Below are 21785 nucleotides of genomic sequence, written 5' to 3' on the forward strand. Positions count from 1 at the left end.
ATCAGCTAATATTCTCCTGATAGCTTGTCTATATGTTTAGTTCACAGTGGTAACAACTCCTTTAAAAACTTGGATTAGTTTCGTAGAGCAGATGGCTCAAATGGTTATTGTTGATGTCATGCCAACTGGATTCAATAATATTAACATTTTATTGGTTGCTTTTAGGGATTAGAATATGTTTATCCCTCTTTTTAAGATTCCTGTATTGGTAGGAGTCTGTCTACTAAATTGCTATGGTTTTTTCTTTAACACTAAGATTACAAGAAAATTGATTGCCACTGGTTTGAAGGATAAAAGATGTATTGAGACTATGTATGCTCAATCCAAAATTTTATGGAATATCATCATGGGATGGCTCTGTGGCATGATAACATTTTTCCCCCTAGTGGATGAGTAATTTCTGAACCAAAAAAGTTTGGCTAAAAGTAATCCAGTTCTCTAATCTCAAATGGGCAATCCAAAGCAATTTAAGGATTCAAACTACAAAAAAAAAGAGAGAAAAAATAAAATTTGTTTGTGACATAAAAAATGATTAGGAAGTCTTGCTAATCCAACTAAAGCTTAACTATATTTAAGATAAGGAGGAGACCTCAACTGTGATAGAAGATCTCAACTTTTTTTTCTTGAGAAAAATTCTTTATTTTGCTGAGAAAAATTCTTCCTACTAATGTATTTAAACTTTTTTACTTATTCAATAATGCTTCTTCAATAAAACTTCTTTATTTTTTCAATAAAGTTTCTTCAATAATTGTTCTTATCTTCTATTATTTTCATCATGTATCAGAGCAGTGAGAAAAGCGAAGCTTCGCTCTTGCCTTCGACCAGCGACCAACGTCGCTGAGAAAAGCAAAGCTTCGCCCTTGCCTTCGGCCAGCGACCAATACCGCTACAGCCAAATTCCTAAGAGGCTCCACGGCCAATCCTCATCTTCCTCACCGCGATAGTTTTTGTTGATCTACCAATAGTCGACGGATTTAAGGAGAACGAAGGACGAACTTAAGGGGAACGAAATGAACGCCTATGCCCTCACAACATCTCTCTATTCTATTGAGAAAAATATTTTCTCCTAATTTGTATAAATAGGAGAGGGACATATTAATGTATTTAAGCTTTTTTATTTTTTCAATAAAGCTTATTTATTTTTCAATAAAGCTTCTTCAATAATTATTCTTATCTTCTATTATTTTCATGAAACTGTTTATTTTTTTTAAATGAAATACGATGATGATATGTCTCCTTTCCTTTTTCTTTTCTCCTTTTCCTCTCGAGTCATTGTCCTTGCAGCAGCTCAGAAGAACCAAACTGAGCTCATGATAGGGTCTCATTCTCTTCTTGTCTCTAGTGTAGTGCGGCAGGGAAAAGGATTAGCCACTGTGTCATGATTCTTTGATCATATCCTAGCACAGCAAGGTATGCATCCCCATATCTTTGTCTCTTGCCTTTAGCTTTCCTCTTGGGTTTGCTTATAAAGAGTGGGAAACCAAATGGAATTGGAACTGTGTAACAATGAAAGGGATAGGTAGTGGAAGGAAGAGGGTGATTCAAGGTCTTCAGCCTCTCAGAGTTTGCAGATGGAGGCCACATCTATCTTCCTCTTCTCTGTCTGCCAACCAGCAGGGGGTATCAAGCTCGGATGACCTTCCCATTCAACAGAGCCTGCTCTTATCAGACAGTATCAATGTCCTAATTTCCTCCATGCCTTTTTCTTTCTTCACTTCATATTTTTGTTTAGTGCTACTACTCTATACTGTATGGTTCTTAAGAGAGAACAGCATAATGCCTCACTTCTTAAGCTTGCTGGAAATTGTGTACTCCATTCTAGATTTGGGTTTAGACTAGAGATTACGGGGTTGATTATTGGAACATATATTATTGTGGACGAGTATTAGCTAAGTATTCAATTCAATTAAGTAGCTGATTTTGGTGCTGCAAAGTTCGGTAATATTATCTCTCAATTCAACAACCTAGCTACATATCTGAGTGCCATAAATATGCCATTTTGAGGAAAAAACTATGCATTTTCATTCTCTCAACTACATGTTCATAATTAATATGCAGAAAGTATGCTGCTTACCAAGGAAATCTTGGGGGATTGTTTTACCCTACTAGAGTTGTTCAGTTAAAATTATGTATTGAAAAAGCTATATAGATGATTGGAGTCAATAAAAGTTAAAGAGGTTAATCATATTTCATGGTCCTGAGTCATCTTAGTTTGCACCATGTTTGGTTACCTCAGATAAATTGAATAAGCATTTCGAGATCATCATGAACTGACTAATTGGAATTCTTAATATCCTTAACTACCATCTTTTTTCTTGGTTTTAGGGTTTGAGGAATATGCGGTCACGGTTATATTCAGCAGCAGAATATTTTGAACTGTCTTACATGAATGATGATGGAAAAGAAATGTATGTTTGGATCTACCTCATGCCCTATTCTCATTCAAGGGATGAGATTATGGATGATAGAACTTTTCTTATTTTGCAGGGTGATGAGGAATTTGAAAGATTATGCTGTTCAGGCCACAGCTAATGCCGTGGATCATTTAGGTTCAGTGTCATATAAGGTAGACAACCTTCTCAATTACGAGGTTGATGAGGTCTCTGTAGCAACTTTTGAAGTATCATGCATGAAGCAGGTATCATTCAGTCAATCGTCTTCTTGTATACTGATGGATGAGCTTATAACCTGATCATCATTGTTTCCGACTTCAGAGACTTCGAACGTGCCAAACACGTATCGATCATGAAGGTCTTTCTCAACAGTCTCTTTTGATCAAACCTCCAAAGTATCACAAGCACTACATTCTACAAGGCAAAATACCATTCCTAATTCATCAAATTCAATTGCAATGCATTCATCACCACCAGTTTTCTGGATATAGCTTCAGTAGATAACTAATAATGCTGCAGTTTCTTCTCTCTTGTCATCAGGTCAATCCACAGCTGATTCTGGTATATCTATGCTAAAGTGCCAAGGATTCTATCCACCTAAGGAGAACAGCAAACTGAATCATCATCAGACTGGTAACATTGTCTTCATTCTCTGATGCCATATGAAAATATGTAGCCGAGAAAATGTAATAATATGTGTATTTTTCCTCCAGCTTCTACAACAACTAGGCATTGGCAATCTCCAATCAAGTATGCTGTTCTCCATTTTAAGTATGCTGAAGTCTGGAACCTGAATCCAAATTGGTTTAGATTGAGAATGATTCTTGAGTGCTACATGCAGGAACGTTCATTCACGGTCTCCTTCACCCTGTCCTTCAAAAAGTGAACAGTATTTATCACCTTCTCAGTCGATGCATTCAATTGAGAAGATCTCTTACAATGGTAATTATCTTATTGGAATTGGCTTCAATTAAGATATACATATGATTCATGTTTTGCTGTTTGTAATACTTCACCACTTGAAGCTTATAATCCACTTACAGGTGCAAGATCAGCAGCAAGCAGACCAAACATTCCCAACTCATCGAAGAAGGTAGACCCATCCAACTTCATTTTGCTGTGTTATATTCTGTAGATGATTTAATGTGATCATTAGTTCTATAACTTGCAAAATTTTGAATATGCTCAACATATGTTTGGTGAAATGAAAAACCATTTAATGTTCTCTTCTTTTTTTCTTTTAATTTTCATTGCAGTATATTATGGAGACACAGAATTCACTTCCAATATGTTTGCATGCTGAAAGGAAAAATCACAGTGAGACAGAGAGGAATCCAACCAGAAAAAGAAGGTTCCTCAATGCCCTGATCATGAGGAACAGGTCATTGACTGATGAGTCTCTCTACAGCTTCTTGAATGAATATTAAGGATTTCTACAGAAATCTAAAATAGATGAAAATAATAAACCATGCGAAAGCATTTCCTTCATTTTTGTTGATTCAAAAGCATTGGCTTTCATGCCTCTTCTGCTGTGTGTCTTCTTGCAAGGCAATATATATGGTACCAAAATCTGAATCAAATAGTATTCCAATGTTCCCTGTTCATTTTGTTCCCCAGCTGAATTCTTGACAAGCCACTCTGCTTATTCCTAAGTATTTTATATGTAAAAGCTTTGTGACAAGTGCATGATTTAGATTAAATTTGGGCATATTCCCTTAAAAATCCATCCATTTTAGATTATTTTATTTTTTCTAAGTACCCTCAAATTTTTGCGAGTATTTTTGTTCTTCTAATGAAAAAAAAGAAGATTGCAGTAATAAAATAGAGGGAAAAAACCCAAAATGAAGGGATTTTTTAGGGAATTCATCTATTAAAATTTATTTGATAATATTGTTCATGCTTCTAAGAAAATTATAATTGGAGCAGGTGATATGTCTTCAATTTGCAACCTTTTACCGTCTCATTGTTTAGAGGTTTTAAATTGAGAAAATTAAAAATTGAAAAAAAATTGAAAGATTCGTAACTATATATTGTTTAAAGTATTTATCAAGAAAAAATATATTATATTTTCTAAAAATACTCTTATCTTTAGGAAATTCTTATTATAAAGCATCCCAACTTTGAAAATTTTTCACAAATAAATTTAAAATATTTATTAAGAAAAAAAAAATATTTTATAAAGGATAAATGATGAAGATGAAATTTGGATAAAATATCAAAATTTTTACGAACTAAATTAGTTGATACCTTCTCTAAGTGATAATAAATTATGTATCATTTTCATTCCATTCTCCAAGCTGATCAAACCAGACTCGATCGGACGGTGCAATGTGATCTCGATTGAATCAACATTCCATTATTTATGACGTATTATGTTCACTTAAATAATAAAATTAATAGGACTTAATGCGAAAACGCAAAACGTTGAGGGACTAATATGAAAAAAAAGTACTTCGATTTATTTCTCCGAAGCACCCCAACAGAGGACACAAAAGCGCTTCGTCTCCGCCCTCGCCCTATTCCAGACTCTACTGTTGCGCTTCAGATCGAGGCCTTCGATTAAGCTGCTGAATCGCCTTCCATGGTAACGAACGACATCCTTCTCCTCTTTTCGTGTTCAAATTTGTTTGATTTGGGAGTTCTTGAGGGGATTTTTTATGCCGATGTTGTGCCTAACGTCTCCCGCAGTCGGCGCTGTTCAATTTCCACTCGTTCTTGACGGTGGTGCTTTTGGTTATCTGCACCTGCACCTACATCAAGATGCAGTTCCCTGCCATCCTCCAGAAGAGGACCGGGTATGATTCTTGGCGTATTTCCCCTTGTTGGTTATTTACTTTTTCTTCATCGTCGATCCTAGGGTTGCATTTTTGAGATCCTGTTTGCTTTGCTGATACTAGGAGGTAGGGCGTAGAGTTTATATTTTAATGATTTGTGGGTTAAGAGAGGTTGAAAGCATGATAATATATTTCTTTAACATCATTCGATGGAATTTAGCATATTTACCGAGCAATCAAGTTGAATGGTAAGGACGTGATGGAATTTGAAGGATTTAAGCATATGGAGAGAAGCAGAAAAAATCCTCGAATTTGAAGAGCAGTCTTTAACTGCCGAATAATATTATTGTTACAGATTGGAAATTTCCATTGTTGAAAAAAGGTGTTGAAAAGGATTAATGGTTAAAACAAATATAGAGAATTGACAATCGACTATCTTTTTTTTTTTATTTTGTGGAATCTTGTCAAAATAAACACTGCGAATGCCAGTCCCAAGCCCAAATGAAAAATATGGAGTGTTTCGTTAGGTCACTGACAACCAGCGTAAAACAATGTCAAATCGCATGGGCATGGGTCTTAACCGATTTTAGAATCAAATTAGGTCACGCGAGTCACCTTCACTACCACCTAGGTATCCCGAATTGCAAATGGTGGGCTAGGAGGTCATCCAAAAGTGGCTTATCACATCGGCTTATGGCTTTGTTGTTGTTGTTATTGTTGGAATATTGTCAAAATACAAGGTAGTTTAGTCTAAAAAATGATAGAAGGTTCAAGCGAATTGATAAAAGTCAAGTAGGAAACATTTAGCAGGTTGCTTTACTGATATTTTTGCAAAGATTGTGAACAAGGATTTGAATACCAGTCCAGTACTGGTTTTGAGAAGCTATTGGCCCAATATACTGATTTTTTGGGCAGTGTATATAATTGTATTTCACTATCATTAAAAAAGTTATCAGGCATATCATTACCAGTTCCTGATCGGACCCGCAAATTCTGGATTTTACATACCAGTTCAACTGGTATTCTAACCCTTGATTGTTAGAATACCAGGTAATTCTTGGTTGCTTGAAAAAGCATCTTTGAACTTCTCAAACAGCAATGCTTGGTGTGTCACAGGATTACAGATCACTTATCAGTTTATGCAATGTTTAGACACATTTTTTCTTGAAATATGCTACAAAACATCTTCAAACTATGCAGCAGAATCTATTACATTCATTTCAGTAGTTATTGTCTTCCAAGTTTACTCATGTGTGATTTTAATTGAAGGGTTTAAAATTTGCACAATTAAATGTTCACGATATCAATTTCTAACTCCTAAGTTATTACACTGTAGCAAGGAAAATATCTATCTTGCAGTCTAAGTGTTTGATAAATTTATTTTTTGGCAGGTTTCGTGGCTTCTTTTGGAAGGCAGCCAGAATAGGTATGTTGTTCGATGTTCAACCTTATGATGTATTGCAAACAGAAACCTGCATGTGTTCTATTTTATAAGAAGGTTTTAGAGTACAAACTTTTGCAGCAATAATGTAGAAAGCACTTTATATTTGAAGGCCTGAATATTTTTTGGCTCAGTTTGATCAGGAAACAGAGTGTTCTGGATGCAAACTGTAAATTTTGATGTTGAACATGATTGTTTCTTACAGCATGTTTGATTATCATAATGCTGCATATGTTATATGTATATTCCACATGATGGTTACCAATTATGAATCTTGAATTCTTTGGTTTCTTGATTTGGAAAGAGCCTTTAGAGGAGGTTAAACTAATTCATAATGCCTCACAAGAGTATTTATTCCAAGCAGAAATTTTAGATCTAAGCATCCAGCATCTTGACTGGTATGACAGTACTACTACTATATGTTCTGACAACTTAGTCGTGGAGCATAAACAAGGTCAAAAGTTGATGCAGCCTTAGATCATGACTACAAGGTGTCAACCAAGAACTGACAAATAGGTGATAGAAGTGAAAATGATGAAACTTAACAATGTTCTAAAAGCAGCCATAGCTTTCAGGCGTTCAAGTTTTCGCATAGTGCATATGCAGTCCAGATTATATCCAAAATAATATATAGTTGAGCACAAACAAAGAAATGTACAGTAAAGGTTTAATAATAAGGACATATATGACAAATAATTTGTAATGCTGAAAAGTATTGCTAAGTTTTATCACCACAGTGGCAATCATGCCTGGTACTAGCAAGCCTGAAGCTTGTCGATAGAGTTACGGTGACTTGAAAGATATAAAATTGGAGGTTTTCATTCAGTAATTGATCCTTAAATTTACATTCTTCTCGATTTTATGGTCACTCCAAGATACATATTGAAAAGGAATAAAAATAAAAGAAATTAAATCAGCAAATACATGAGGAATGTAGAATCTCAAGTCACCCTTTTTCTATTAAATGCTTGAACAACATTAGTCACATCTTTCTTTTAACTTTAGTAAAACTTCTTTCATTCTGATCAGCCGTTTGGTTAGAAGATAAATCTCCTATATTCTTTAAGGTCGATGCTTGCAAATTGATTATTGCACTTGCAATTGTCTTCATGCAAATGCATTGATTTTGGCGAGAGTTATTTTTTTTTCAACAAACTTTTCCTTCTCTTTGTGACTGTAAACATCAATAGAGATAATGATACGACTAATAGTTTTTTCTTTTGCAAAGTCTGTTCTCTAGAACTAACTTGTTTATGTAGTTTTAAATGATGAAATACTATATGCTGATACTGAAGGGATACTTATTATATAACTTTAGGATATAAATATGTTACTTTACGTAAAATTAATATACATAATTAGCCACATCACATTATAGAGAGAATAGCCAAATTTCTTTAATGTACACAACACATTTTTTGTAACTTTGATGAGAACACAGTTGACAGTACCAAAATTACACACAGCTCTTGAAAGAGGGTGAAGGTTAACAAACTGAATCGTGGATGACTTAGACTCAAGAATCAGTTTTTGTTGTGTTTGTGACTGTATAAATATACTCTCTCAAATTTTGGCTTATTGTTGAGCTGATGAAAATTTAGTCAAACTGGCTTCCCATCAATGGTACAAATTTCCATCTCCATTTCACCACTTTTTCTATGATCTATCGATCAATAACAATCTCTGTTGATATTTTGCTATTTCATGGTAAGAAAATTTTGATACTTATTGAAGCCTAGGGCATATTTTTTGGTGACTCAATCTTAGTGAAAACATTGATTATAACCTTTGGCACTTGAATAATTTGAAGTTGCTTTGGAGTCTAAATCTATTGAATAATTGCAGAAAATAGTGCCGTAGTGCACCTACACTTGGTCACCCAGACATGCTATGATTAAGTCATTAAGGTGCTAGATTTTCCTTTTATTTCTTTTCTGATACAGTTTGAAGCATTGGAGAGCATGAAATTAGTGGATCCTAGCCTAAGTCTCCTGAGAATCGGAAATTGACTAGAACTAGTTGATTCCTGTGGCATCATGATTAATTTGTTTCAGTGAATTATTTCCATCTAAACTGACCCAATCCCAACCCAGATTCTAGCGTCTACCTGCTATCCTTGTCCTGAAATATCTTTGAACCTTCACAAAATTATCTTAACAAACTTTCTCCTGTTTCAACCCAATGATCCACCCACATTACTTTTTCATAGTGCGTTTTATATAATTCTACTCTTTCACCAACCAGAATCAGTGTGTTGCTTTTCAGTTGGTTCACCTAATGTAGCTAAAGTTTGACCAACTTTATATCCATATTAACCTGTTTAAGAACTTCATACACTCCAACCAAAGAACTGACATTTCTTTGGTAACAACACCTTTCATTTCAGAAGAATTTTGATTCAACATGCGTCGCTACCTTACAAATGTCATTGCTTAGGAACCTGAAAAGCATGTGTGTTGGCCTTGGCATGCTCTTGTGGCTTCTGAATCCAAAAGAAAAAGGAAATTGGAGGGTAGTGGTAGCTTGTGATTCATCATTGATCCAAAACTGTGCACTCCTGCCTTATGTGTTATAGACACAATTCAATTGGCAATTCCTTGTCTAACTCATCTTGGATACAGCTGACCGGGAATCTTAGACTGACTTGACATTTTGTTGTGATGTATGACTTGGTGATTCAAAGATTTGGTGGATAGACCAACCGACATATTGGTGCAGGATCGCACCAAAATGAACCCATACTGGATGAAATCCATAAGATCAACCGTGTGCCTGTTAACCGTAACTGATCATGTTCTGGTATATCTCAAGTATAATAGGGTTGGTAACTTAATTTTAAGCTTCCTAACTTAGCTGCCAATCATGCATCTTAATCAAGGCATTAATCTAAATTAGCTAATAACCAATCCTGATTTATGAACATCACTAGTTTGTTTGGTAAATTAACTCATCTGAAAAAAAAAAGCAAAGAACATCCTAGTTTCTTTTTCATTTGAGTTGTTGCATTATATGCCATGCTCCATAAACCCATACGGATATTTTACGTGATAGATAATATTACTTTCTTTCGTGATTTCTTGCTTATAGTTTTTACATGCATGCATGTTATCTAATGACCACCTCAATTTTGCTTCAGGTGAACGCCTAAGCCCTTGGGTAGCCGTGGGTTGCTTCGCCATGGGCATTTCCATTATTATCTTCTGAGCAACGGAGGTGGGTTTGGTAATTTACATTGTTTTTTTTAATATATCCTGGAGTGCATCTGCTTCGTTGACACATGTAGAATGTAAATTTGTTGAGGTTGAAGAAAGATGTATGTGCTAACAGGAAGAAACCTTGTACGACATTCTTCGCCCATGGAATTGCAATGACATTTTTTTTTTCTAATGCTCTGATGTTAAATTATATGTGCTTAGTCGCATTCTTTTTTAGTTGAAGTTCACATTAATATTTAACTCCCTGTCGAATTCCATTGGCTTGCTGGGTGAACCGAGCTTTATCACCGGAAATCATATATGAACACCACGGAAGCGACATATATTTTGGAGTGGAGCTTCAACGTCGAAGAAGAAGAAGAAGAAGAAGAAGAAGAACACACATCCCCCCTTCGGGTACTAATATGAGATACAGTCGTCAAGTCTTGGATCGATCATCACATGTCGCGATTCTCCGCGTTGCTGCCGCCGCCATTGATAGGGACGCTCACAATCTTGTTGGCGTCTCCCTTCACCACCACCACCTCCGTCAGCCCCAGCTCCGCCTTCCTCTTCTTCGCCTCCACCTGCCTCTGCGTCGACTTGTAATACATGGCGTACAGTACCAGCTGCGCCACTGCAAACATCACCCCCAGACCATTGGGAATCTGTGCAAATGGCAAACAGATCAGTGCCCGGGCCACCAGATCAGATGCAGTAAATTTTTTTTTTTGTTTCTTCTCAAGCCATCAATAACCAAGCCATTGATCGTACTGCAACTGCTGTGCAGTTCACATGGCATGTCTGTACCACACGGCCGGTGTGGGCCATTAAACTGGTTTCACTGCATGGGGTTGTGGAGTCGCTATCAAAGCAATGACAGTATTCCTATTTCAACTCACTGTGATGTACGGGTCGAAACGGATGAGTGCGTAAGCGGTCCAGCAAACGCCGTTGAAGAAGGAAGCAAGCGAGAGGGAGAGCGGCATGTACTCCACGCTCTTGCTCCGGATCACCATTTTCTGCAACACAAAATAATGCCCATCATCACTTTTGTCTCGAGCCCTAATTGTTGCCATCCGAAAAGGTTCACGGGATGAAAGGTCAGCATGCGTGGCGACACGTATACCGACGCATGAAGACGACGACGAGCGTCTTGTCCCGCTGTGCACCGATGCCGCAATAATTGCCACCGAAACAGTCCAGTTTTTGGCTACGATCTCCTCCCAGGCCAGTCGTGCCGTGTTACTTCACCATCACATTCACATTTAGACCAAGCATCGATGATGGAGCCGACTTACCATGACGGATAAAGGAGCCGCGTACATCATGGTGCCGAAGAAGACGCAGAGGACGCCGACGATCATGGAGCGTCGCTCGTGGGTGTGCGCGAGCGTGAGCACCAGCAGCGCGACGACGCCGACGAAGGCGGTCTCGGCCAGCAGCATCACCAGCACCTTCAACCGTTTGCCGCCGGAGGAGTACACGATGAAGAGGAGGACGTAGGAGAGCTCGATGACCAAGCCTGACCCGTTGATGGTGATCACCAGCATGCTGTGGGGGTGCACCATGGGCAGGCCGTACACCACCCACATCATGCAGTTGAGCAAGGTGGCGACGTAGGGGATCGGCGAGAACTCCTGCACCGATCCCTTCTTCCATATCTTAACGAAGGTCGGGCTGTCGAAACATGACAAACACAAGATATTAATTTGCTCCCACATGAAGGTGAATTCTTAGTACATCAAATCCACGCTTACACTGGTGACAAAAACAGGCCCAGTGCAATTGCATTCCCTGCCAAAGTAGAGCGAACAAATCACTCGCAAAGTGTATTCTCACCAATCAACAGACCAAAAAACTAAATACCAAGGATCAACTCGACATACCTAAGATTCCAACTGCTGTTCGAATGGCATCAGCAGAAACCATGATCACAGAACAAACAGAACACCAGACCTATGAAACCTACTGAGGAGAAGATGTCTCCAGGGAGAGGAGAAGGGGTGCTTAAATAGAGGAGGGAGGGAGGAAGGGAGGCGGTGAAGGATAATGGCTGCAACAGATGGAATGTAACACATGGAACGGAAGAGCGGAGTTAAGGTGTGGATATGGATACAATGGCACTGTCTTCAAGATGTGGAAAACCCTAGCTAGTGCCAACCGACCCTTCCCCTGTTTCAAACTAGGGTTGCCTGCCCGTATTTGCTGCAAACTATATATTTACCTCAAGCGGTTTCCGCATCGTCGAGGCCAATGAGTAAGAAGCAAGCATTAATGGCGGTGGCGGATACGGCCAAGGCCAATGGGTAAGAAGCAAGCATTAATGGTGGAGGAGGATAAAAGCCTGCAATCCACCAACTCTTTCTCTGTGTGCGTTACTACGACTTGTCCATTTGTCACGTATATCACCGGTAGTAACATAACATGGCCGGAATCATGATGTTTTGGCCATCCAATGCATTGCCATCTGTGGCTCCTCGGAGGTCAAATTTCTTCGATAAGTTCGCATGAGTTATGGAAGTGCAGACCGTCGTAGAATGATGAGAAAAAGAAGCTGTTGATGTCAACTGCTTGACGCTTGTTTTTGATACGAATGCATCGTTCCTCTGTAGCTGTCACCAATATGATCTTCTCATGATTATTATGATAAGAGGTTGATACGAGACCACGTGGACCACAGTCGACACATTACATCAGTGATATGGCACTGATATGGACGTCAATTAGGAAAAGTTGACCGGACAAAATCGTTACTTTGTAATTGAAGAAGTCTTTACAGTTTCGATCTCCTTACACTGCAAAATGAATCTTTTTTCCACGTCACAATATCTTCGGTTCGGATGCATTTTGACTTAAGCTTCTAGAAAGAGTCTTTTACACTATAAATCGAGTTGACTTGGGTCATTCACGTCAAACGAATGACTTAAATATTCTCTTATTAGAAACAAATAGCAATTCACCAGTAATATCAAAATCTACGATGAAGGCAGATTATAATCAGACGCATATATAATATTGATTTGTCTTTGAGATTTTGGCCAATATAAGATATCTAATAGTTCTGTGCATGCAAAGAGTTTATATGAATAAACTCATATTATTTATTAGGGGTATCTTTGGAAAAAGACTCCGACACAGTCTAAGATTAGAAGAGCCTGCGGATAAACGTAACGCCAATCCAAGGTAAGAGCAAATCGGCTCCGAAAGACGACAAAGACGGTTGTTTTACAGTCGGTTAGGGTTCAGCCGAACCAAATCCGGCAATGCTGACTGCAATGTTGAGGTCCTTCGCCACCCTCCTCCTCTCCGCCCTCCGCCGCTCGGAGAGTAACAAGTTCCGGCCGCTCGCCATCCTCGTCCTCGGCGGCCGAAAGAGCCACGGAAGACAGGGAGCCATGGCGGAAGGAGGTCCTTCTACACGGGGAGGATCGACGAGATCCATGAGGGCCGAGGGAAGGACGGGGTTGGCGCGAAGATGGATTCGATGGACCTAGAGAGGGGGAAGAGCATCACGATCCAGTCCGCAGCTACCTACTGCACCTGGAACGGATATCAGGTGGTTTTTCTCTGACTAAAGTTTGGAGTATTTATTTTAATCTTTTGGATGGCATAGGATGCTCTTTGACCGCTGACATAAAGTGGGTATTACATGAGAGTGAATTGCTGCTTAAGATTGTATAAGCAATTTCGGGTTTTGAAATGGTTCATGAACTGGTAACGGAACTAAGCGTACTGGACACTGACAACGGGACTAGAAGTCCTGACCTATTAATTGTGCACACAACAACTCAATCTCCGCAGAGACTATATCTTCTGAAAGTTCAAATTTTTTGGTTGCTTATATTAGATTGCATGGAACTTTTGCTATGTTTAAAAGTTACTGTGTCTGGTGCTTTGCCAAGCATGTGTTGGCCCCTGGATGACACTGTTCATGAACTGCCTTTTATATATCAGTCAAATGAGCATGATGTGGTGAACGGATGACATAAAATGTAGATTTACATGTAAGTTAAAGCTTATTAGAGATTCACAGTGATACAAAACAAAATTTCAAAAATAGAAATTCTCATCTGGCATTTTGAATTGCAATGCAGATTAATATCATTAATACTCCTGCCACGCGGATTTCACCATTGACCGAGTCAATACAACCTATGAATCAAGGCACAAGTACCGGAGGAGCAACAAGGCAAGCTAAGCTACGACATCATAGTGCGGTGATGCAAAAAAAAAATGTTATATCAGAATCTTATCTTCTTACCTTCTTGCAACAAAAAGAAACTGATATGGAAGTCTCTTTAGGCAAAATCTAAGCTATGACATCATAGTGCGGTGATGCAAGTTCCAATTGGATTAGAAGAGGAATTTGAGGAGCTTGTAGATCTTGTAGAATTGAAAGCATATAACTTCCATGGAGCCATCGGGTGCACTGATATCCCCATTTTTCTCAATTACAAATATCTTAGAAAAATTCATGTTGATTGTTGCCATGTCTTCTTGACAATCACAGTGAGAGAATTGTAACAGCTGATATTCCACAACTTGGAGGTACCGGTTACAGAAAAGCGGTGTGAGCTTATTGAGGTTGTCTCTGAATTAGATGATAAACTCACTGAAGCTTTGCTTAATGATGAACCGATATCTCCCGATGACCTCAAGGTACACTATGAAGATATGCTCATGACATTGTTATATTCTTCACATTTTGCTCCATTTATATTTGGCTGAGGCATAAGGCATTTGTGATTTTAGAAATGTCCTAATGGTTTATGGTGAAAAGCATGGATTTAGTTTCAGCTCAATATCCCTCTCATTTGGATTATGAGGATCTAGAAGTCCTTAGACTTCTTGATAATGTTATCCTGTTCACCTTTATTCAACATATAGAGTTGACATGAAGTCAATTTAGTGTCTGAGAAGGTTGTTCTATGGTCCATGCGTTCTAGAGGTTGAATATTGGTTACGGTTCATGTCTTGTGCTAGAAAGCCATGCTAGCCTACTCTGTCGAGTATCTATGCTTTTTGTTTTATGGTTCACGAATTTGTTTTAGAACATGATCAGGTTCTTATCAATAATATTGTTACTGAATCTATGCTTGGTACTTGATTGCTATTATGTATTAGTCACACTGATGCTTATTATGTTATGTTGCTTTCATCAGATGGCAATTCTTAGGGCAACTGTAGCATGCAAATTCTTTCCAGTCTACATGGGAAGTGCTTTCAAGAACAAGGTTAATGAAGACTTAGTTTCTTATGTACATTATTCTTTTGTTTCTTTTTTTTTTGGTGTATGTGAAGCTTTTGCTAGGATTATCTTGCTTCCTCCTAGTTGGTCAATCTATATATTTCTCACTGAGTTAACTTGGTCTTAACTTATAATTTTAATACGATATGCTCAAATTACTGCTATTTTAATTTAAAAGTATGGGCCTACTCGTATCGTACTGACAGCTGGCCGGTATACATGTACAGACTGATAAGACGAACCATGCTCAAAACCTTAATATCTATGATTTGCAATGATGTTGAGGTCCGTAATCATCATTTGGGAACATTAGTAAGAAGAGAAGGAGGAGAAGATTTTGAAAAAGAAGAAAGACATTGTGTTTCATGTTTGGAGGTGGGAAAGTTGATTAGTATTGAATGGGTAGAACTCTTGCACAAAAGATTTCTTAAGTAACATCCTTGGATTTCTTCGGTTTCACATGTCGGTGTATATGATGAGCCACGTGATATTATCATGTTGGGCATTGTAATTGAGATCAGTGGGTTGCCTATGCATGGGGCTTGAGGACTGCAGGTGTATATGATGGGCCTATGCATGGGCATTGTAATTGTAATGGTAACCATTTATTTTAATAGATCCAATGGTAGAGAACCATACTACTTAACCTATTCATTTTGGTTTGAATTACTAAACCAGGATTGAGCTAAATCGTTCTAATTTTCTGTAACATTAATGGTCCCAGAAAAAACTGGGGAATACTTCAAACCAGTTCAGTTGTTCAGTTGCTTAGGTTAATTGCTCACACCTACTAGATAAGCTGGTCCTTATGTTATTTATATTATTTGAAAATTAAAATTCTCTCTGCCAAAGCTTTTATCTTGATCAATCATCTTATACTATACTGTAATTCCTGTTTATGTATATCAGTTGAGGAGTATGTTAAAAATATGTTGACGACCGTTCATCTTATCAGCATCATCACTTGCTTTCTTAATTTCTCTTTCTTTGTTTTTTTTTTTTTTTTCACTTTGAGCAGATATATTGAACCTCTACCATTGGGTTCTCTTACGAAGTTTGAAGTTGAGAATCTTATCATTGGGCAAGCAATACCTTCAAACTTCATTCCAGCAATTGAGAAAGGGTTCAGAGAAGCTAGCAACTCGTGGGTAATACACGCGTTTTCTGCTTAGTTCTTTTGAACATTAGGTTTAATATGAATATTGCCTTGAACATGGGTTCACTAATTGGGCATCCTGTTGAAAATGTTCTGAGTAGTATTGACAGATGGGGCATCACAAGCTGTTGATTCCAGTGAGCTGGCATTTAAGCTAGCAGCTATATATGCATTTAGACAGGTCAACAACTACTAGTGCTATTGTGCCTATTCTCTCTATTCTGTAAATTTTGCAAAATCTTTAAACTTGTGGTTTGCCATAATTGAAAATTTTTTATAGTTACATTTCTATCTTTATGGAAAAGTTATACTATACAGTGTATTTCTTGAATAGTGTTAATTCTGCAGCCGAGCCTGTCATATTGGAACCCTTGATGGAAGTGGCATTGAAAGTGCCATCAGAATTCCAGGGCGCTATTACTGGTGATATTAACAAGTGAGTGTTGTGCATTATGATTGAACTGTTACTATTTTATCTCATCTCTATATCCTGTATGAATAACAGGAGGAAAGGTATGATTGTTGGAAACGACCAGGATGGTGATGGTACTGTGGTTGTTGCTCATGTATGTAGATTCCAATCTTCTCTTTTGAATGATCTGCTAACATGTAGAAATTGCATATTGATGCGACCTGGCCAGTAACTGTGGTTGTCGCTCACGTATTTAGTTTCCAATCTTCTCCTCTGAATGATCTGCCAACTTGTAGAAATTGCATATTGATGCGACCTGGTCAGCAACTGTGGTTGTCGCTCATGTATGTACATTCCAATCTTCTCCTCTGAATGATCTGCTAACATGTAGAAATTGCATATTGATGCGACCTGCAATTGATGTCGAATGAACATTGAATGATCTAAATTTACATTCAGATAGGATGGTCAAATTTTACATTAATATTATTTTTTTTATTGAAAGTGCCTTAAATACTGATTCTCTGGCAACCAACTACCTAGCCATAAATGTCCTCCGGTATCAACGGCGTTGATGCCACAAAGTGCTGGTCCGACTTCAGTATCATTGGCAGTGGCTTCAGCAAAACCTTACAGAGCTGTATGCCACATCTCTCTTGTTTCCTATCCACCCTAATAATAATAATAATAATAATAATAATAGGAGTTCTATTGAAGGTTGCTCTTAGCCAGCAAACAGCCAAAAGTCTTTGGGCACTGTTCCCGTCATTCCAACCTCAATCTCCGCATGAACATGCGGCAGGAGATAGACACCAGAAAGCCAGTGCCCGTCTGTCTCTTCCTATAAATTACACCGGAAGCTACGTCCCCAGTTCGCCATCTCTACCTCCTTCCTCCCATGGCTTCCGTCGTAGGGCACTCGTTGCTAACCTTCCTCCTCCTGTTCGCCGTCTTTTCCCCTCATGTCCACGCGCGAGAGAGTCGGGCCTTCAGCAAGGTCACGCGGGAGGAGGTCCCCAACGAAACAGTCGTCGTCCCCGAGGAGACGCCGGCGGTTCAAGTCGAGAAGGCAGCAGCGAGACTTGGCAAGGAGACGTATGGCTACGGTTACAACAGCAACGGGGACGCTCACTACTACGACGCTGATGGTTTCTCTACGAGCTTCCCCAACACCAAACCCAATGCGAAGTATGGAAGCTATAAGAACAGAGAATCAATGTACCGCCCAAACTACGGCTACAGGAAGGATCAATATGGAATGAGCGACACCAGGTTTCTGGAGAACGGGAGGTACTTCTACGACGTTAATGCTGAGAGGGGATACGGAGCATATGCTGGTATCGGCGTAGGTGGTGGCGATCACCATGGTTATGGAGCATATAATAGCGAGGGAAACAGGTACGAGGGCAGCAACCAAGAAGGCGAGGAGTACGTTCCATGAGCGACCCAACGAAGCAAATGGAGTGTTCTCTGCTGTTCTTTCTTTCACTCGCATGCATTTCCGTGTTTGGTGATGCCAACCAAAATCTCTATCAAGCGTATGGGTAATGCAAAAATTAATAATAAAAAGGCAAAAAATATATATATATTATTACTGCGTTTGCCGGGAGTCGAACCCGGGTCTATTGCTTGGAAGGCAATTATCCTAACCGTTGGACTACAAACGCGGCTGTGTTACTGTTATTTATAGTTTATAAAGAACTAATAACTTAGCACGATGACGCAATATCCTTTGGCTCATTTGCAGGTTGAGAATATTATACGACCACAACTCGGCGTCCAATTCAACACCAAAATACGTCTCCATTATTAATTAATACTTGAATTATATTCAATTATCAAGTGATATAATATATATATATATATATATATATATATTTCACCTTAATATATTTTATAATTTATAGTCTTCAATGGCTTGGACGAGGGTGTTAGTAATCTTCTATAGTGGCATGGAAGGTAAATCATTCGGAGAGGATGTCTTCGCTCTTTTCTCTATTTTCTTGTGTTAAGTAATTTTTTATTTTTGATTTAGATTTTCTTAGAATTCTTTGTTGTCTTCTTTCTTGTTTTATCAAATTTATGATTTGTTTTGAGGATTTCAAGGAGTTTAATGGAAAGTTTTTTGATGACTTTGTAAACATTAGTCTCTCAGCATTTTTACTTATTTTTCTTATCTTTTTCCCTCGTTGAACTTTCTTAAATCGATTATTTCTAAACTATGAAAATATTCTCTTCCCCTTTTAATTTTGGCTAGATGTTTTTTTTTTTTCGTTTCTCATTAGAGTCATACAATCCTCACCAAAGGCCCTTGAACCAGAAGTCCTCTAGATATCTCCATGATGACCTAATGTTCAACTTCTCATTAAGATGATAAAAATTGTTTTAATATGAGTATAAATGGTTAGACTTGCATTTGATAATGGAAACATAATTTTATTTTATGTATTGTATTTCTTCTTGGATGACCTCTTTTTGAAGAGAGGTAAGTTTGTTCATAAAGTGTTTAGCTTGGGAAACCATACAAAAATCCATCACTAGATTATTTTAAATATGATTTAATTAGTTAACGTTCTTATTCTAATCCTTAAGTCTCAATTATAAAATCATCTATTTTTATTGATTCTACAATTCCAAAATCATCAAGTTTGGAGCAACCATCTTACTGGGTGGGGGGCTCTTTTCCTTACCAATTACTTCTACCATAAGCGATGGAGACATTACAATAGTAGTTTATGGTCTAGGATTATCATCCTAACCTTATCCACTTTGGACCAGAGGTAGAGCTGCATGTCTCGCACATACCTCCTATAACATCAATTGCTCTAGGATGTAAGGATGATGTTAAGCTATGTTATTATAATTTTAATGCAAGATTTTTCCTAAGCAATGTAGTGTTTCTACGGAACGATTGCTTATGGTGTCAAGGCATATCTTTAACATGATGACTCCTGCAAATTTCATTGAAATACCGAATAATCCTAAAGAGTTGATCATTCTTACTCATGTCCCTGTGTTGATGGCTATGTTGTCTCCTCCTTTCTAGACTTAGGGAGTTACGGGGTTTCATCTCATCTTTTCACATCTTTTTGGAAGACTATCGATCCATTTATTACGTTAAATCATCTTGAGAAAAGCAAGTACTAGCTACTATGTGCATTAATATTGCTATTAACCAACTTGTAATACCCTACTCTTAATTTCATATATACCATATATGTATTCCTAAAACAGGATGCACATTTTAATTTATTATTATGATCAACGGGAGTATAGCGAAAAATGATAATCTTAAAACATGCTAACTTGTTAAATAAAACAATAGGGCTTCTCTTATATATTGTAGTGTTTGACACTTGTACATAATTATAACATTTAACCAAAAGAAAATACACACACATGTCCAAAATTTATAAACATAAAATTGCCTATAAATCTCATCCATATCTATATGTTGGCATGGGCTCGTACATACTTATGTCCCTACTTATTACTTGGGTGGGTCTTAATGTCCTTATAATAACTCAGTAAGTATTAGTTATTATAAATTTATTTAGGTAAGTATATATTATATTATAATTATGATATATTGAATTTATAAAATATAAAATATTTAATGATAAACACCTTATCTTATAACATAACATATGCAAATAAAAATATCAAATTCTATATCAAAGTATCTCATAATGCATATGTGCACAAGTAGGAATCGTAGCACATCAATTGACTTCTATACTTCATATCATAAAATATATATATATTTTTATATCACATATCATAATATATATATATATATATATATGCACACTATCACGATATACATTATAACATATACATGTATTACCACATCGTTGGTCATAATATATAATTGTATATACAATTATATGTTATAGTAAGCACATGTACTTCTATATCATATGTCATAAAAAATACATGTAATTACATGCCCTACAAAAAGATAAGAACAAGAAGGATAAAATTCATACAGAGAGCTTAGGCTTACCAAATCATTATTAAACTATTATTTAATTAGTGTTATATATAAGTATATGTTGAGTAGGTTACATGTGAACCTCTCTAACGAGGCAATTGAACATCTTTCTTGACAATATTGTGATGAAATGACCGTGACTCGTTGCTAATGTTTGTATATTTGTCTTGCAATAACAATTACGTCAAGCGTTTGTAGTCCAACGGTTAGGATAATTGCCTTCCAAGCAATAGACCCGGGTTCGACTCCCGGCAAACGCAATAATAATATTTTTTTTCCCTTCTATTATTAATTTTTGCTTCACCCATAGCATGCGAGTGAAAGAAAGAGCAGCAGCGAACACTCTCCATTTACGTAACCCATAACATAACTCTGTTGTTTCCCCTGCAATTATATGCTCCATAACCATGGTTATCGTCACCACGTACACCAATACCAACATACGCTCCCTATCTCCTTTCAGCATCAACGTCGTAGAAGCACCTCTCGTTCTCCCGAAACCTGGTATCGCTCATCGTAGAAGCACCTCTTGTTCTTGTAGCTTCCATACTTCTCGTTGGGTTTGGTGTTGGGGACGCTCGAAGAGAAACCGTCAGCATCGTAGTGAGCGTCAACGTTCCTGTTGTAGCTTTAGCCAAACATCTGCTTGCCAAGTCTCGGTGCCTTGTAGTTATTTACACAAACGAAGCCATGGGAGGTGGTATTAAAGTGAGCAGTTATTTATACAGGTAGAGGGACAGATTTTATTTATCATGATTAGTCTATTAAAAATAAGACATCAGAGTTTTTTTTTTTAAGAAAATATTGTTAATATCCTGTTATCATATGTGTCAATCTTTTATAACAGTCAAAGGATAAGTTAAATTATTGTCAGTTTAATAATTAATAACGGGACTAAATATTTTTGTAAAGTCAACACTATATCATTGATGAGACCATTTAGCTATTACACGCACTTTATATCTAACAACAGATCCATCTGAGTTTCTCTTAATTCGAAATATCCACTTACACTTAATGATATTTTATATATGATGAAATGGTACAAGGGTCCATGTGGAATTATGGAGTAGGGCATCTTAATCTTCACATGGTTTTGCACCAATGTGAAGATTTTTGGGTTTTATTGATCGTGGTGAGTTTAATGGGCTCAGGCAGAAAGTTTGTGAC

General features: G+C 37.5%; 4 protein-coding genes, 1 long non-coding RNA gene and 2 other non-coding genes across 14 annotated transcripts; 5 read left to right on the forward strand and 2 right to left on the reverse strand.

Annotated features, from left to right (window-relative positions):
- The first annotated feature begins 1273 nt into the window (after positions 1-1273).
- Positions 1274-3983, forward strand: LOC135616177 (probable protein ABIL3). Of its 5 annotated transcripts, XM_065115367.1 has the most exons (10): positions 1274-1410; positions 1514-1680; positions 2326-2408; positions 2488-2638; positions 2715-2814; positions 2934-3026; positions 3107-3164; positions 3235-3335; positions 3419-3486; positions 3650-3983. In XM_065115367.1, exons 3-10 carry the CDS (start codon positions 2338-2340, stop codon positions 3818-3820), a joined length of 813 nt encoding a protein of 270 aa, XP_064971439.1. In that variant the 5' UTR covers positions 1274-1410; positions 1514-1680; positions 2326-2337; the 3' UTR covers positions 3821-3983. The 5 variants fall into 5 exon arrangements, with proteins under 5 accessions (XP_064971439.1, XP_064971435.1, XP_064971436.1 ...); XM_065115363.1 differs by lacking the exon at positions 1274-1410 and having other exon boundaries at positions 1417-1680; XM_065115364.1 differs by lacking the exon at positions 1274-1410 and having other exon boundaries at positions 1417-1680; positions 3437-3486.
- An 861-nt stretch (positions 3984-4844) lies between these two features.
- On the forward strand, positions 4845-9995 carry LOC135617219 (uncharacterized). Its single transcript, XM_065117230.1, has 4 exons — positions 4845-4977; positions 5082-5188; positions 6559-6593; positions 9745-9995. The coding sequence occupies exons 1-4, from the start codon at positions 4975-4977 to the stop codon at positions 9810-9812; spliced, it is 213 nt and encodes a 70-aa protein (XP_064973302.1). The 5' UTR covers positions 4845-4974; the 3' UTR covers positions 9813-9995.
- Positions 9996-10085: 90 nt separating this feature from the next.
- Positions 10086-11994, reverse strand: LOC103991676 (bidirectional sugar transporter SWEET4). Its single transcript, XM_009411202.3, has 5 exons — positions 11692-11994; positions 11563-11599; positions 11104-11482; positions 10705-10824; positions 10086-10470 (listed from the first exon to the last, which is right to left on the reverse strand). Exons 1-5 carry the CDS (start codon positions 11732-11734, stop codon positions 10261-10263), a joined length of 789 nt encoding a protein of 262 aa, XP_009409477.1. The 5' UTR covers positions 11735-11994; the 3' UTR covers positions 10086-10260.
- A 1013-nt stretch (positions 11995-13007) lies between these two features.
- On the forward strand, positions 13008-17031 carry LOC108953437 (uncharacterized). Of its 4 annotated transcripts, XR_001979148.2 has the most exons (9): positions 13008-13361; positions 13900-14022; positions 14108-14229; positions 14316-14464; positions 14968-15039; positions 16072-16201; positions 16311-16390; positions 16558-16645; positions 16715-17031. It is a non-coding gene; the product is annotated as an uncharacterized LOC108953437 (long non-coding RNA). The 4 variants fall into 4 exon arrangements; XR_010488649.1 differs by having other exon boundaries at positions 13900-14017; positions 16558-17031; XR_010488650.1 differs by having other exon boundaries at positions 13900-13994; positions 16558-17031.
- A 488-nt stretch (positions 17032-17519) lies between these two features.
- On the forward strand, positions 17520-18062 carry LOC135616344 (protein E6-like). The gene has a single exon (XM_065115531.1). The coding sequence runs from the start codon at positions 17520-17522 to the stop codon at positions 18060-18062; it is 543 nt and encodes a 180-aa protein (XP_064971603.1).
- A 154-nt stretch (positions 18063-18216) lies between these two features.
- On the reverse strand, positions 18217-18288 carry TRNAG-UCC (transfer RNA glycine (anticodon UCC)). The gene has a single exon. It is a non-coding gene; the product is annotated as a tRNA-Gly (tRNA).
- Positions 18289-20803: 2515 nt separating this feature from the next.
- On the forward strand, positions 20804-20875 carry TRNAG-UCC (transfer RNA glycine (anticodon UCC)). The gene has a single exon. It is a non-coding gene; the product is annotated as a tRNA-Gly (tRNA).
- The last annotated feature ends 910 nt before the right edge of the window (positions 20876-21785 follow it).

This window comes from Musa acuminata, chromosome BXJ2-7, assembly GCF_036884655.1.
Source record: "Musa acuminata AAA Group cultivar baxijiao chromosome BXJ2-7, Cavendish_Baxijiao_AAA, whole genome shotgun sequence".
In the NCBI taxonomy this organism is placed as follows: Eukaryota; Viridiplantae; Streptophyta; class Magnoliopsida; order Zingiberales; family Musaceae; genus Musa; species Musa acuminata.

Bases quoted from the DNA above. Each gene is read 5' to 3' on its own strand.
- LOC135616177 (XM_065115363.1), top strand. From the start codon at position 1,507: ATGAAAGGGATAGGTAGTGGAAGGAAGAGGGTGATTCAAGGTCTTCAG. The intron at 3,165-3,234 runs GTATGCTGAAGT...TGCTACATGCAG, and splicing joins TATGCTGTTCTCCATTTTAA to GAACGTTCATTCACGGTCTC. The intron at 3,487-3,649 runs GTAGACCCATCC...TTTTCATTGCAG, and splicing joins TTCCCAACTCATCGAAGAAG to TATATTATGGAGACACAGAA.
- LOC135617219 (XM_065117230.1), top strand. The intron at 5,189-6,558 runs GTATGATTCTTG...ATTTTTTGGCAG, and splicing joins ATCCTCCAGAAGAGGACCGG to GTTTCGTGGCTTCTTTTGGA. The intron at 6,594-9,744 runs GTATGTTGTTCG...ATTTTGCTTCAG, and splicing joins TTGGAAGGCAGCCAGAATAG to GTGAACGCCTAAGCCCTTGG.
- LOC103991676 (XM_009411202.3), bottom strand. From the start codon at position 11,734: ATGGTTTCTGCTGATGCCATTCGAACAGCAGTTGGAATCTTAG. The intron at 11,600-11,691 runs GTATGTCGAGTT...CTACTTTGGCAG, and splicing joins AACAGCAGTTGGAATCTTAG to GGAATGCAATTGCACTGGGC. The intron at 11,483-11,562 runs GTAAGCGTGGAT...ATGTTTCGACAG, and splicing joins GGCCTGTTTTTGTCACCAGT to CCCGACCTTCGTTAAGATAT.
- LOC135616344 (XM_065115531.1), top strand. From the start codon at position 17,520: ATGGCTTCCGTCGTAGGGCACTCGTTGCTAACCTTCCTCCTCCTGTTC.